Here is a 17,185-nt window from a genome sequence, read left to right as displayed (position 1 = left end):
TCAAACTAACCTGATTGATTCGCTTCCTTTCGATTCATAGTAAGTTTCAGTAGAACCTTCTACTAAAGAGATGTTCTCGATCGATCGGAACATTATCCTTTCATTTCGAATTATGAATATTTCATGAAACAATGTTCGCGCAGCAAATCGATAGGCCGTTTTGAAAATTAAAAAGTGTTCTATCCAGCTTTGACGAATGCTATATTTTATAACGAAGTTACATTGTTTCAAAAGTCACTTAAAATTTTCGATGACGCTCCTCTAATTTTTTTGCCCACTCCAGAATATGATCGATCACAGAAAATGCCGGTTCATCTTCAATCTCGAGTTCCGATTCACCGTAACTTGTCAGCGCAATGCGAAAACTTTTTTGCTATAGTTCAGAGAATTTTTCGAGTATATTAATAGGATATTGAAAATATTTAACTATTATTCAAATCCCGCTCGCGAGGTTATATTACATCAGACAACTCACTACTCATTATTTTTTAACTAAACTAGTCCAAAAAGTTATTTGTATCATGTTTTTAGAATTTTCCTTCGCTTAAATTCGTATCAAAACATTACTTATGTAATTTGAACGGCTTACTGGAGAGCAATTAAACGCCGAATGAATCAGCCGCTTCTCCCCATTTTTTTAATTTGTACATTTTTTCCCAAAAATTTTTAGTTCGGAATCCCGCTGTCCGATTGAAATAAATTCTGGGGAAATTAATGCACTTTCTGTGAAAAATTAAAGAGAAATTTAAAATTCTAAATTTTCGAATACGGAACAGATTTAATTTCGTGTTCACTTGGACATAGTCTAGACCCCCTCCTCCCTCTACGTGGACAAGCATGGACAGACACTTGTGAGTTACTGAGCTCTGAAGAAATTATGAAGAAAGTCCTAAGTATTGGAAGACATTTTGAAAACATTATAGAATCACTACTTTCTGAAGTAGGATTACGTCTTTCGGGAATTATTAGAGATACAAAATCGATCACATAACAAAAATTGTCATATTTCGAGCGCTTATTGTTCAGTAATTTGTTGATGAATTTTCGAGATTCTTGCACCAATCGATTTGAACACTCCCTAAGGCCTTGTTCTCACTGCAGCGGGGCGTCAGCGTGGCTTGTGATGCTTACGGTTAATCGTGTGTGTTCTTACCAATGTCTTCACACCAGGCTGACGTGTCGTGAGCGTGGTTTTGGCGTGCAAACGAAAACACTTCACGCCGGCGATATTTGTACTTCTCCGCTTCTCCCTTGCATATATTTGTTTGTATTAGTGACATAATTTTAATTTTTCGCGTTTTTTTTCAGTTTTTATGTTTTTCACTGTCCTGTTTTTGTCCCGGTTCGTCCAACGATGTTGGAATATTTGAAAATAAACCAATTTGCATTCTTTCATCCAAAAACACACATTGACAATTTGTATAAAACACTCCGAAGACACGCCGCTGGCACGGTGCAATGTGAGTGAATTAAAATGTCGTTGCGAGAAGTGAACACGCCCCGCTCACGCCACGTTGACGCCCCGCTGCAGTGAGAACATGGCCTAACAATATATTGGAATATAGGGAATTGTAAACTTCCAATAGTAATTTCGTTGAAACAATTTGTGTCTATCAATGCGTAAACCTCTAAATTGTAAATAAATTTCACATCCGTACGAGTGATGCTATAAACGTTATGGTTGTAGACAAGATAAACGTAACGCGAACACGCTCAAACATCAGCTTCCCCTACAGGCGTCCAACAAGGCATAAACACTCGTGTCGCTGGTGAAGCAGAGAAAAAAGAGATGAAACCCTCCTCGATACCTCCAGTATTTTCACAAAAATTCCCCGTGGAGTTTTATTTGTACCTCAATCGAACGCGTATCGATACGAATTTTCTTTGGTCCGATCGATTCACCGGGAGCACTTCCAAATTTAGCCCAAATTAGAATTTTTGGGAAAACTGCGGAGGCAAACTCAATGATTTTCGAAAATGTAATGTAAAATCGAGTGTTACATTAGTGTTAACAAAATTTAGTAATATTTAGATAAACATTATCATAAAACAAATAAATTGGAGCGTTTTGTGTTTCCAAATAGAGAGAGAACATTAAAAAAAATATCGGATGGAGTGAGCGAAAATAGAACGTTAATTGTTCTATTCGAAGAATTGAAGGCATCATCTCGGGTTGCTCTAAGCTCGCTGGACACGACGCATAGGACGCAGGTCCTTCTATCAACTGAACTACTTTGAATCCTCTGTGCATGACGCTTTCGAGGCGTATCCTTTCATTAACTGAAACTGAACTTTTTCACACAGTCACTAACAGTATGACTAGAATGAGTATACACGAATCCAATCGATCAGTTGAATATATACCTGCGATGACTAGGGAGATACGGTGAACGGAACAGCCACTCTGATACGCAGGAAATAGAAATCATCACATCTTATTGCCATACAAGATGTTGAACATACCCATGATGAAATGCTGGTTAATTCAAGACCGTCTGCGAGTTCTCCTACAAAAAATATCAATGTTCAACCACGTTTTTTCGTTGTCAAAATACACCACTTCTCTGGTTACGCATCTCGTAGTATGAGTTATGATCACCCATTTAAGGAAAACGTAAGGAAATTATTGAAGCATGTGAAACTGTTACTACAGAAAAACCACCTAATATACTGAAGAATCATTAGAAAAAGCGTGTTAGACAGAGTTATTCTTTGAACCATAAACTTGTTATTTTCATTTCCGATGCTGACCTTTTCAACAAGCCCAATGTGTTTGAAAATAGTACAACACAAAAATATAATGTAATCCACAAAATTCCAATCGTAAAAAAACACTCAAAAAACACGTTTGTCGCATAACTACTCAGCCCCTCCGAACATGGATGACTCAGTCAGTCGATACTTTCCCTTTTAACATGATTCTCTACCATTCAATCATCAAAATAAATTCCCCAGGATACAAACATCGTTTTATTTTATGTCATCATCGACACACTCAACCTCAATGTGCAGAATTATTAATTTCCCGATAGATGTTAGAAGGGTTTGATGTTGTTTATGTCTCAATCAATGTAAATCGGTCGGTAAAAATAAGATAAGTATCCGTGTATTTGAAAATGTGTATTCATTTATTCGCACACAATTTCCATCCTTCGTGTAAGTATACGAAGTTAAAAACTGGCCAGCAATACTTATACTAGTTAAGGCTTCAAAAGTAATATTGCCCCACATAGTATTTTATTATAATAACAAAAAAAAATTATAGGAGGTTGTGTCCAAGATACGACCGCATTGTTGACGTAGAACTACGCTGTTATTTTATATAAGTCGCTCGTTTATACCTTCGAATATTATTCAATAATGCTGTGAAATTTTAGAAACAACTGCATAGTAGAATAATCTCTGAAATGTTTTTTTTTTCATTGTAGAACAAGCTGACGATAATTGCTTGATGATTCATTCTTGCCCTCGCAGAACAATACACTAGCTAATCTTATGTCGCAATTTATTTCATGTCAATGCATTGAAAATTTACCTCGAACGCTATTCCGGTGGCCTATTTCGCAATTGACATAGAGTCTGATTATATGATTATATGCAATTGACTACAGTCGATTATATACATGTTGTACCAGTACCATTATTCCACATCTCATAACTACATCAATATATCTTTGGCACCGCATGGAAACAACAACAATGACAACACTTGCAAGTATCAAATATCATGCTACATGTTATTTAGTATTGCCTCAGTGGAATCGCACCTTTAGGCATCGTTCGTATAACGTGAACTTAAAACTATTAGGAATATAAACACTTCTCATCATTTTGCGCTATTCTCAAAAGAAACGCTTCTGTTAATATTACTGGCCTCGAAAAAAGTTGCATTACTTTCTCTTGCTAGAGATAAGCACAGCTGTCACCCTTAGTGGAGGAAGTTTTGCTACTGGCCTGCTTGGAAAAAGACTGAATTATGCCACACAGCTTGTACTCTGCTGTAACACCCATCGATGCGAATTCGCTGATGAGTTTGTCAAGAGCGACCGCCTTCACCACTAGCGGGTGGAGCTTGAATTTGGTTGCTGCCTGAGTAACGGCGTTTACATTTTCGACCGACGCGCCGAAGTCACCTATTTCGCTGTTGTTCGATGCGATGTCACACTCGCGAAGGCTCGGTTCAGTGCGAGCGCTTTTAACTGCACCAACATCGCGTGCATCATCAAATGATGTTGCTTCGAAATTGTATTGCCCCTGGCAATGCGTTCGTTTTTTGCAGGGCTCGAGCCTGCCTTCCTCTTCTTCTTGCTCGTCACACATTACGCGATTATTAATGAACCAAATAGCTAGGGTAAAGTAAGAAGAACCGAGCAAATATAAATCAAAAAAAAAGTCAAGCTTGAAAGAAACGAATCCAGAAAACTGCAGAAATGAAAGAAGAATGTGGAAAACTATTCGCCAAATTGATAAAACAACATAAAAAAATGGTGAAAATTAAGCCTAAAGCTTGCAAATGGGTAAAATAATAGATGAAAATCCCGAAGCTTCCATTATTTCTACTCATAATATAAACTGTACCACTCAAGTACTAATGTACAAGAAGCCGACAATCTGTCCGTAACGAATGTCTCTGGTAATGACCCCTCTCAGCTGACAGCCAAAGTGACAGTTCCAGCGCATTTCCCCGACAAAACAATCAATATTTACAACACTGTCAGACAGCACAAATCGCACATTCGCGGTTCTCGTTTTCACGAGAGTGGCCCGTGTCTGTAGTTTTTCTCTCGTTGCCAAGCTTACAAGGTAGTGCTTACGGTGTTTTTGTTCTTCACCATTCTGTGTGAAATGGAAGAAACTGGCCAGTCCGCGGGTTGTAAATTACTTTGATAGGCGTGGAAACAAGTACAAACGCGCTGAAACCACGCGAAAAATCGGAATATTGAGTGCGGAATGCCTCTGCTGGAGCTCAGAGGGCAAAAGAAGAAACCGTAGGATAGGTACCGTCTTAAATCTTCAGTTAGTGTATTTCATCTTCCAAGCTGCGAATTTTCAGTGTCTAGTTGGAACGTTCGCTCTCTAGTGGTATGCGAGCTACGCATTGTGCAATTAGGATTCCATTTGTGGTTTAGTGACCAGTGACCGATTCAGTTTTCCCCGAGGGGTGGATGCGTGATGGAACCGTGAAAAACGAGTTGATTATCCCCAAATTGTTGGTGCATAGAAATAAGTATAGTTGTGGAAGAGTAGTGTGCGTGTGTGTGTTGATGGAGAAAGGGGGAGAGACGACGGTTTAAACCAAAACGAGTTGGGAAAGGAAACGAGAGAAAAAAGCACTGCCACGGGAACTGTGCTTCGATGCGAGCGGTTAGAGATTTTTGATCAGGGAGCCAGTGATGCCAGTAGCATAATCTGTCAACAAAATGTTAGCAGGATTTAAATAATTAAACCCACACCAAAAAAATCGAGTTTGGCCTAACCGCTCGGATTTTTTTTAAATTTGTAAACTGCCCAAAATTACGATTTTGGTTATATTATTACAAATTTTAATTGCGAATGAACTTTTCTTAAAAATGTATCTAAACTCCTTGTTCGCAATTTATTTTCACAAAATATTACATTTAGTAAGTAAAGTACTTTATCTTATATTTATTTACCACAAATATCACATTTGCTGTAAATGTATATTAACATTTGCAAGCCTCGAGTTACTCGTGAGTTTCAATAAATTTTACTGCGTTTATCATTAAAAAAAAATTTTGCAGTTTATTCTTGTTCTGATTATAATTTGAAAAAAAAAAAGTCACAGGAGGGTTGTGTTGACGTAGGATTACGTTGGGCTATCTGCCACATGCTGATTTTGGATACGTTTGAGAAACTATATTGTTAAACTCTTTGATAATGATTTGGTGGCTCTGAAAAGAGCCGTCAAAAATCAAAATAAAAAAAAAATAAATACATTTAAATTTTATCAATTCAAAACTGTCTTTGGGCCTGCTAGTTCGATGGGAGATTAATCTGCCTCCCTAAATGAATATTGCTCATGGCGTCGCTTGGTGCCGCCGAAAGAAGACTCGTTTGCTGAGGAGTGCTGAGCGACAATGAAAATGTCTTTCGAAAGGTAGGTCGAGAAAGAGTATGAAATAGTTTTCTTCGCAAGGGCCCTTCTCAGGGCTAGAGACGAATGAACGTAAAGTAAAAAGTCTCTATATTTCAAAAGAAGAAAAATATTGCTACCAGATGTCACGAACTTCGACATTTTTTGCTACTATGGTGCTACTCGCCCGTGTAGATGGCGCAAAGGCACAGCAAAAATATTATTTTATAAAATTCCTTCATGCACTTGTATGATATGGGTTGTGTATCGTTCGTTCTTGTTTTTGAAGGGACTTTAACCCAAAGGTCATTCGTCCCTAACGGGCTGTGTATGACTGGAGCGTTCCGTTATATACATGCATTCATATGTCCTTTTGTCAAATCCAGTAAAAGGTGGTTGATGAAACGTATGTTTTTGACGTGATACCTTCCATGTTAGTTGTTAGTAGAAAATGTAAAAATAAACAGTATTTTTGATCGGTTTTATATAGTTTTTGTGGTAAGTGGAAAACAGTAAAATAAACTCTTGTTTCAAAACAAATTGAAAGTCCGGAGAAGGACTGGAATGCTTTAATGGGTTGTACGGAATCTGCTGCGTTTCAGTCGGATGTAGCAGTTTAGTTTTGGGAGCGGTAGCTTTTACGGATTCGCTGATGCTTTCCTTGACTTTGGCGCCATCGGCTTCTGTGCGTCGATTTGTGAGGGTTTGATTGGCACCACCACGACGAGCTAAACGACGGATAGCGGGTGTGATACGATGCGATGCAATGCACTTAGCTCCTCTGCCTCCTTTGCCGCATCCAATTGTTGATGTGAAGAGGAGCGCACCAGCAATGCACACTAGATTTAATTCGATGCTCTCCGCTGCTTCCTCTTCTTTGCACCCTTTGCCGCACCGCATCCATCGTTGGTTGCCGATGGCTTCCTCTCCTTTGCCGCACCGTATGGTTTTGGATGATTTGTAGAGCACTGCACACTAGAAGCCCAGATGTTTGCCGATCTGAGCGTTGAACGAGAATGAGAAATCCAAAAATGCTACCGTCCTTTTATATCAGTTGGTATGTGAGAAATAGGCGCCCCCCACTCGCTCACCATGCAAATATTTGACTTATCGGGGAACGAAAGAAGCGAAGCAGGCGAAAAAGAAATGACGTCAATTTCGACCAATCAGTACCGTTTGGATAGGGGTTGAGATTTTTGAATTTTTCGATAGTTAATTACATGATATATATTATTTTATTCAATGTGAAAAATTGTTATAGAGTGCCGCAATGTTTTGTTGTTAAAATCTCATCAATCCGTCATGAAATGACTGAGCAATAAGCTTTTGAAATTGGACATTTTTCACGATGCGATCGATATTCGTTTTTTCAATTTGTACCCCAATATGTTCCCGAAAGACGTAATCCTACGTCAAAATATCAGGTTGTGTCCAGGATACGACCGTATTGTTGACGTAGAACTACGTTGTTATTTTCTGTAAGTCGCTCGTTTATAACTTCGGAATCACAGGCGAAATTCCAGAACATTTATTTTCATCGTGAGCTGACGTGAGCCTAGCTTGATAATTCCCCACACTATTGTGTAGTTCATAACATTAATGCAATGGCGTGTGATGCAATGTGGTGCAATGATTGAAATGTCAGATATCGTCGAGTGAGTATTTGGTCGCGCTCACAGCTCAATCCAATAAAGAAGTTTACTCTACTTATCTCCCAACATCCTCAGGTGTGTCTTCTTGTCTTCTTGAATGGCGTTAACGTTCCCTTGTGGAACTTTTGCCGTCTCAACGTATGCATTAACTAGCGTCATTTATTAATACTTGGTCGAGATTTCTTAAGCCAAATAACACGCCTTGAATGTATTCCGAGGGGCAAGCTCTTGAATACGCATGACCACAGTGCAAGTCGAAGGAAATTTCTTTGACGAAAAATCCCCCGGCCAGAACGGGAATCGAACCCGAACACCCGGCATGATAATGTGAGACGCTAACCACTCGGTCCTCAGGTGTGTCTCAAGGCTCAATCCTAGAACCAATACTTTTTCCAATATTCATTAACGATCTTCCAGATGTTTTGTAGTGCTGTAAAATCCATATTTTCGCGGACGACGTGCAATTCTACTACGGATGTTTGAATGATACTTCCACAATTGTTTTGAGAAAAATTAACGAAGGTTGACAATATTCATGAGTGATTCGTCAGAAATGGATTCAAACTAAATGCTAATAAAACGAGTGCTCCATTTGTGAGCCTCTCCCATGCCAACAGTGTCCTGAAACCCTACTTAAAGTTGAATAATGCTAACATTGCTCTTACGGAGGAAGGCGTGAGCTTGGGGATCACAACTTGGGTAGATACGATAGAGTTACCCACCTCCAACATCGCTTAATCGGGTGTCCGTTCAGCAAGTTTTATCGGTTTAGATGTTGCCGCTTTTTGTTCAAACTTGCGAAGTCAAAAGCTCCCGGATATCTACATACTGGTCTGAAGCCATTGAGAAGTTCACGCGCGAAAAAGTATGCTATTCCTCGACACAATAAGCCCTCATACGGCAGTTCGTTTTTCGTCAGAGACATTTCCTATTGGGATTCTCTACCAAATGAGTTAACCTTGAAAATTCCACAACAGCTTTTAAGAGAGAATGCTAGGAGCACTTTAATAGATGAAGTTATCGATTTCTGTAAAAGAAGTAATGAATTAATGAGTTAATGAAATGATTGCATTCACGAATAGTTTCGAAATTACGGCGCACCTTCTTATTCATTTACATTATGTAACATTGAAAAAAGACTGAAGTCTCATGTTACTAATTAGAAATAAATAAATACAACGTTGATGATTGTTAAATTGGAAAAGGTTCTGAGAGTTAACATTGCAGCAACCTTGAGCGTCGTATCACTGAAATCGAGTCTTTTTCTCATTTGCTTGATCAACTCCACAAAAAAAAATGCTACAAATATCCCTAAATATTATCTGCCTTCACCATCCATTGTTCTGATAGCTTCTTCTGCTGCCTTCCCAATATAAATACTCTTGTCGCTTTTCAATTCATTCAGTAGCATCGAACATTAAAACAACGTAAAATCCTCGCAGATATAAGTGAGAATGGCTAGATAGAATTAAAAAAAAAATAGAAAAATCTGTTAAAAAATAGTGCGCCCATAGACGACATCCGTGCGATGACTTGTGTGTACGAGCATCGCCTATAGACGACATCGGGATGATACTGCACGTCAATCACTCCAGCGCGATATGAAAACTTGTCGGCGCACACTGCCGTAGCGAAAGGGTTAACACGGCAGCAGTCTTGAGGGTCCAATTATCGAAATCAAACCTCTGCCTCATTTGTTTTATCAACTCAACTACACGTTTTATTAATTTTTCGCTCCAGATAAAGGGCCTGATCACGAAAATCATTGCCACGTACGCTTTCACGTTTTCATATTCACGAATACTTGTTTGCTCGTGAATGATGTACTTGTTGAACATATGGGAATGTAATTTTAATTTCTCTTTCTATAATTTACGCTAGAGATAAAACATGACTATTATACATAAATGAAAATCTCGCATATTATTGTTCTTAGCTCTGTCTAACTCGTTTGAATAGTGAGAAGCATTTAGTATAGGTCAAGGCTAGAATCATTTTGTAAGAACTATTTCTACAATGTTATTGCATAAATATACCTTCTTTAAATAATTGAAAATCAGAATTTATCCACCTCACAATCAGTATAATCTGAGCTACTCCCATATGGGATCCTGAATTTCAGTTATTTTGTCCTTCCTATTCACGTGTAATTTGATATACGGAACACAAGGAAATTTCGAAACAGTATCTTGTGAATGTTTTGCAATGATAGACTCATTGTTTCCTTGTTTGAAATTTATTATCATTTCAGTTCATTTGGCTCTTAAATCTATTATCACTTTTTTAACATTCTCTTATTCACAGCATGTTTTCAAAACAATATCGTTGGAAATATTTATTACGTAAAAAGAAAAGAAAAATAATGGTCTTATTCTTTATAACTATCGTCCGTTATAATTATCGTTCGAATGTTTGTATTACAAAAACTGTAGAGCAGAAAAAACTTCATGGTTATTATTCAATACTCAAATCCTCTGGATACGCCAGGAATTCGTCTAAGAATGCCACAAAGCGGGTAAATTGATGTTTTTTTTATCTTTTCTTTCCCAAACAAGACAAGACAAGATTCAAAATGTTAGCAAAAAAGCTAAATAAATACGAAGTTAAATTTATCCATTCCGCGTGACTAGCTTTCACCATCTAAAATACAAGTGACAAATATACCTGTTTTTGTCCGTGACATCACAGTATCGTGGTATTCATAATAACACCGAGTTCATCAAAGTTGTCACGATGGATGAACTCTTCCAGATTCTACACACACGGTGGCAGCCGTAAGAAGGTTGTATAAAATTCACTTCGTTTTCACCGTGAAGTGATGTTCGTGATCAGGCCCAAAAGCTGCACCTTGCTGTACTTTTGTACAAAAATCTGTAATGTGTATCGTACATAATATGTACCTAAAAAATCTACCTTTCCAGATAAATCTGATTCTTTTTAAATGAGAATCATCTCTTTCCGACATTCACGTGTAGCGTGATGTCACACATTCTGATGCAAACGTCTGCGTTATCGGTTAGCGTAACAATAAATAAATAAATGTTTATTTTTTTTTGTTATAGCTCAGATAATTCAATTTTAAAAAAAGCGCTTATACTGCCGTGAAAATTCACCGCGTCACAAAAATTTTCCAATTTTGAGTGCGTTATGCCCAGTCAAATTATACTTCAAAATTGGACTTATAAATTTAATACAGATTTCAATACAGATTTTTTGAAAAAATACTGAGATTGTTAAAGCACCGTCAACATCTGAAAGAGAACCCCTCGTGGGTACAGTGCCATAATTTTATGGAATAAGTGAAAGAACATTGAACTGAAATTTGGAGTTTAAATAATTTGAAATCGTAGCAGACGAGGATTTTGAATCAAATTGCTAGATCATTCTAGAGGAAAAAATATCGAAGATGGAAGTAAAACTGAAGAGCTAGAAACTTTCATATATATCAAGTGAGAAAAATTGAATTTGTTGAAGTTGTTGAGTAGAGTTTATTAATGTATTGAATTCGCTTGATTTAGGTCTAGAATTTGGAAAAACAAAGGCAATTAGGATTTTTTTATCGGATGAGAAATACTCAATTATGTAAGTTAATCCTTGAAATTCATGTAAATTGTTACTAAAAAAATAAATTTAGCTTAAAGCTGTTCACTGGAAAAAACTGCTTTGGGACCAGTAACTCGTCATCCGAATAGAGATAAAAAGATTTTTTCAGACCAAAAACACAGATTTTATTATGGTAGCCCTGATAAGCACTTCATTCGAAAGATAAAATGTCTACAAGTTTTATGCTTGTTAGTTGTGGCCTCGAAACCTTTTTTAAATAGTTTAAAAATTGCTTTGAAAACAGGCTTTTGAAATCACACAAATCTGTATATAAACGGGTGACCGCTCCACTTAAAGAGAGACGAATGACCATCGTTTAGGTCCCTTTAAAAACCTTAAGAACTGATCTGGAAGTCCGCTTAGTTGTGATTGTGAAGTGACCGGAGAATGTTCTCGCTCGCTCGTCAATGCACTATGCGTTCCCTCTACCAATCCCGTTTCTATCCTGCTGATCATTCTTTGCCAGCTTAACAAAGTGGTATCATAATCACCTCTTTCAAAAGAAAAATTGTCCAAGGGTTATCGTCAGCGTTGGCAATGTTCCAGTTTAAACTGGATTTTTCCAGTTTTTTTTCTTCGATCCAGTCAAACGGTTAAACCCTAAAAGCTTCCAGTTTTTTCAAATATTGTCCAGTTTTATCCAGTTTTTTTTTGTTATATGTGTGCTTTAGTTTTACTTATTTTATCTAAAATGCATAAATATTATCCATCCTATTCCTTGACCAATTTTGTTGACGTAGAACTACGTCTTTCATTAAGGGTGCCAACTCAAAAAACGGGTCACGTTTTTATGAAATAAAGTTAACGTTAATAACTATTTTTGCCGCGAACGGATTTTGGCGATTTACATACTAAACGAATCGGAAATTTCCTAAGATTTGTTTAATATATTATACATTAGAATCCCTTGGTTTGTAAATGGTTAAAATTCATGAAAACTTTGAGCGTTTCTATTTTCCCATACATTTGTTCAGTCCATTTGTGTGCTTTCCCGAACAGAGCCCTCAATAACGAGCAACTTATCGACGACCAACGAAGGGGAAATCGTAGGATATAAAGTCACGGTGAACAAAGGAAAAGAAGAAGAATGAAGGGGAATACTTGCCTAGAGTATAAACATTGGATCTCGCTAAGGCAAACTTTCATTCGGCATCGGACTGTTGAGCAATCCAGTTCACTTTGCTTTCACTGCGCTTCGATCTAAAGCCTGGTTTAGAGTTCCCGTGAACGTGAACTTCAACAGATGGTGGAATAGTACGATCATTTCACGGTGAACTACATTGCGAACATACAACTCAAAAAATCGTGGTGAATAGAATAATTTTGTTCACGTTCTCGTTCATATTAAAAGTTCGGCAATAAACGTGAAGTAAATAAACATCGATCTTCAATAAAGTAATTCGGATAAAATATACAGTTGTTCACGAATCAACCCGAAGCAACGAAGTTTTTTAACCCGCACAGAGATTCGATTGAATGAAATTGCATCCATATCAAAATTTTCATTCAAAACTAGAAAATTGCTAAACATATCCTATTACAGTTCACGGTGAAATAATTTTCAGAATGCCTTGGGACATTTGAACGTGAACATGAACGGGGAAATATTTTGACGTCTATATTCACCACTGTTTTCATGTTCACGTTCACCGAAGTCGGTGAACTATGGTGAGTTCACCAACATCTCGATTCCACGGTGGAAATTCAGAACCGTTGTGAAATATTGAATTAATCCACTTTTATCAATATGAATTGTGTTTAAACATGTTTTTCAACTAGAAAATGTTTCTTCCTATCGTTTCAAGATGTTTTCCTCGCGATTTATATATGGACTGATGAATTATTAACAAAAAAGTGTTTGTCCGCGTTCACGTTCACGGGAACTCTGAACCTACCTTAAGATTGGACCCCACCAGTGGTAATCCAACTCGGATATCGTCGTGTTGTTTTTTCAGTTTGTTTTTCGCGTTATTCGTATCGTGTGTTTTTCTTTCCGCGTCATAAATTGGACGCTTCGCATAGTGTGTGATGAGCAAGAAGAAGAGGAAGGCTGGCTCGAGCCCTGCAAAAAACGAACGCATGGCCGGGGGCAATAAAATTTCGAGGCAAACGTCATCTAATGATGCACGCGATGTTGGTGCAGTAAAAAGCGCTTGCACTGAACCGAGCCTTCGCATCGAACAACAGCGAAGTAGGCGACTTCGGCGCGTCGGTCGAAAATGTAAACGCCGTTACCCAGGCAGCAACCAGCTCCCCCGCTGGTGGTGAACGCGGTTGCTCTTGACAAACTCATCAGCGAATTCGCATCGATGGGTGTTACAGCAGAGTACAAGCTGTGTGGCATAATTCAGCCTTTTTCCAAGCAGTGAACATTGTTTGTTTTCCGTCATAAGGGCTTCGATGGTGCTTTTGACATTGCATGAATGTATTAAATTGACGTTATGGCGAAGCAGGCGTTAAGTTTGTGCGCCAAAAAATCATTTGGGGAATACCAACCTCTTTAATGTCGTGCTGGAATGTTATAAGTTATTTAAGTTCGCGTGTCAGTCGCAAATTTGCCTTTAAATAGGATTGCATTTGCACTTGACATAATGAAGCAATGCTACTATTTTCGAGGTTGTTGATATTAAAAAAAGAGTTTATTTCGCTTGTTTAATCACCAAGAAAGTGAATGTCGTTCAGGAATTTTATATGTGATTAGGTTTCGCTTGCCAGTAGCAAAAGTAATGCAACTTTTTTCGAGGCGAGTAATATAAACAGAAGAGTTTCTTTTGAGAATAGCGCAAAATGATGAGAAGTGTTTATATTCCTAGTAGTTTCAAGCCACCAGTGTATGGCTCTGTATGCATGCTATGGCGAACGCTTGTTTGGCGTTTTGTTTACGTTGTACGAACGATGCCTGGAGGTGCAATTCCACTGAGGCAATACTAAATAACATGTAGCATGATATTTGATACTTGCAAGTGTTGTTATTGTTGTTGTTTCCTCGCGGTGCCAAAGATGTATTGATATAATCGACTGTAACCGAGTATATGTCAATTGCAAAAAATTGCGACATACGATCAGCTAGTGTATTGCTCAGCGAAAGCAAGAATGAATTGTCAGTCAATAATCGTGAACTGATTCTACAATGAAAAAAACATTTCAGAGATTATTCTACTAAGCAGTTGTTTCTAAAATTTCACAGCATTATAGAATAATATCCGAAGGTTTAAACAAGCGACTTTTATAATATAATAGCGTAGTTCTACGTCAACAATGCGGTCGTATCTTGGACACAACCTCCTATAGTTTTTTTTTTTGACATTTTTTGTTTGATCGATTCAAGGTGTATTTACCTTGAATCGATCTTCATTTTCTTACACACTCTCAGTGTTATTTTTCTCTTGCTTACGCTTACGAATTCAATACTGTGTTGTGCCTGCCCAAGCAGCAATGTGCTACACTGTCTTTGAGTTTATATAAATATTAAATATTCTAGATCCGCCAAAACATTTAACAATTAACTATTCCACATTCTTCGTGAGTGCGAAAAAGATAGCACGAGATGGCCAGAAGAAACGCTACACAAATGTCAAAATTCGAGTTACAAAGAAAATAACATAGGATTGAGGTTAGATATGAAGCAGTGATCTCCCGTGTCCCTTGGACCTGATTTTCAAGTTTCATTCAAATAAAACCGTATTTTCTAGGGGTTCTAGAATAAAAGATCCTCAAATACTGTTTCACAGTAATGTCCGAGTGGTGGGAAACATTATTATGATCTACTCGAATTTTATTTTTTATTGTTTTTTTTCGCTATTTTATGAACGTAAATAAAATAAATACTACACGAAACTTCAACAGAAATTCTATTTGTCAAGCGTTGGAATAGGTTATAAAATCATTTTAGATAAATCAAAGTCGAACTTCTTGAGGCAAAACGATTTTATTATTGGCAACCCTGGTTATCGTACGTTTGTTACTTATTGACCCGAAAACATGTTTCAATAGCATAAAAAATGGGTAGATTCTACCTTATCTACAAGGTTTAAAAGGTCGGTGAGGGACGGGTCAAAATCAGCGGTTTTTCGGCAAACTTAGCTTTATTTCAAGCCGGGAAGTTCTCTAGATTATGGCAACAATGCCCGGCGCGATTTGTTTTTTTTTCCATCTTGATTTGATTCTCTCGCTCCCTTTTTCTCTCTCTCTTGTATCATTCCAATGTGTATAGAGTGTGTATGCCTTCAACAGTTTCGCTACGCTCCGTCATTCCAAAAGCCACCGTCAGCCAGCGCATCACATCTCGGAGTCAGTCAGTGAAATTGGGTGTGTACTACGCGAAGCTAAAAACGTTAGCAAAAGTAACAGCAACAGCAGCAGTGGTAGTTTGTAGTGTTGTGAATCGCCCCGTGTGACGAGTTCGTAATAACCGCAATTGGAAAAGTGATAAAGCCTCCGAAAAGTGTGAAAAAACGGTAGAAAATAGTTCGCGAGTTTGGCCCGTTATGTGCGCTGAAGCTGAAAAAAATATGGTGTAAACAATTGGCATCCCACACTCTCAGTTATCTCTCTCTCTCCCTGCCTTTCGGTGGGCAGACGACGTTGTATCGTTTCGTGGGTGTGTGTGCGTGCGCGTTTTTGTTCTAATCGCTGCTTTATTTTGTTCCAACAAACGTCTCGCGCGTAACAACACATCACACACTACACAATTGGTTCTGTGGTGTGGTTCTCCATAGTGAGTGACTGACAGACGTGACGACGGGGTGACGGAATCGGTCGCACGGTGGGAAAAAAGCGGAGCGTAGTGTAATATTTTTCTGTTTTTCCCGTTCTTTCGATCGATTTTCGCAAATGTTTTCCTCGCCTGCAAAAGCTGTTGTTGGCTAAGGTTGTGTCGTCTGCGGCAGGAAAACGGCGTCTCAGTGGAAGAAGAGAAGAAGGAAAAAAGAACGCCAGGCCAGCCCAGGCTGGAAGAGAATCCGGTTCGTTTCCTTTTTTTATATGGGTGCCGCCGCCGAGTGAGAATAATTGTTGTGGCAAGAAATACAGTGTGTGCAAGGGCTGGAAACTGAGCCGGGAGCCGCCGATGTGGCTCTGAAGAAGCGGAACCAAGAGTAGAGGCAAAGAAGAAAATAGTGGTTTAATAGTGTCCAAAAAAAAACAAGTGTAACCACGGAAACGAGAATAGGATAACGACGGCGACAATGTTCAAATGCATCCCGATCTTCAAGGGCTGCAATCGGCAGATTGAGTACGTGGACAAGCGCCACTGCTCGCTGCCAAATGTTCCGGAGGAGATCCTGCGGTACTCCCGCTCGCTCGAGGAGCTGCTGCTCGATGCCAATCACATACGGGATCTACCCAAGGTAACGTATTTCTTGTTTTTGTTTCTTTCGTTCTTTTGGGCAACCGTCGTTAGGGGGCGGAGTGGTTTTTGGATGGAAATAATTACATTATGATGTCACCGAAGCAATATCGCCGTAGAGACAGAAACAGGGTACAGACACACGGTGGTCGGATCGGACTGGACGACGACGGAGGGGGCGGCAGAAAAACCGGACTCATTACCAGAGAGTGTGTGGAATGGAATGAATGTTCAGAGATTTGCTTGGAAACGACGATGACGACGCACACAAAAGACCCAAGACCAGCGTTGCCAATGTTTCAGTTTAAACTGGATTCGTCCAGTTTATTTCTCTCGATGCAGTCAAACAGTTAAATTTAAAACCTTCCAGTTTTTTTTAAAAATATTATCCAGTTTTATCCAGTTTTTTTTTATATGTGTGTTTCAGTTTTACTCATTTTATATAAAATAAATTCAAAATGTATAAACAATATCCCTTACTCACCCTTC

At 38.4% G+C, this 17,185-nt stretch overlaps 1 protein-coding gene across 16 annotated transcripts in view; it reads left to right on the top strand.

The window, feature by feature from the left end:
- The first annotated feature begins 4,786 nt into the window (after nucleotides 1-4,786).
- Nucleotides 4,787-17,185, top strand: part of LOC129762481 (protein lap4-like) — a 175,883-nt gene continuing 163,484 nt past the window's right edge. For 11 of the 16 annotated variants that reach the window (XM_055760784.1, XM_055760783.1, XM_055760782.1 and 8 more), the window contains exons 1-2: nucleotides 4,810-4,997; nucleotides 15,583-16,697. In XM_055760784.1, the coding sequence (XP_055616759.1) occupies nucleotides 16,536-16,697 (162 nt within the window). In that variant the 5' untranslated portion in view covers nucleotides 4,810-4,997; nucleotides 15,583-16,535. The other 5 variants (XM_055760773.1, XM_055760774.1, XM_055760771.1 and 2 more) reach the window with 5 other exon arrangements.

The sequence above is a fragment of the Toxorhynchites rutilus genome, chromosome 1 (genome assembly GCF_029784135.1).
Source record: "Toxorhynchites rutilus septentrionalis strain SRP chromosome 1, ASM2978413v1, whole genome shotgun sequence".
NCBI classification, from domain to species: domain Eukaryota; kingdom Metazoa; phylum Arthropoda; class Insecta; order Diptera; family Culicidae; genus Toxorhynchites; species Toxorhynchites rutilus.
This window is presented reverse-complemented; position numbering and strand designations above follow the sequence as displayed.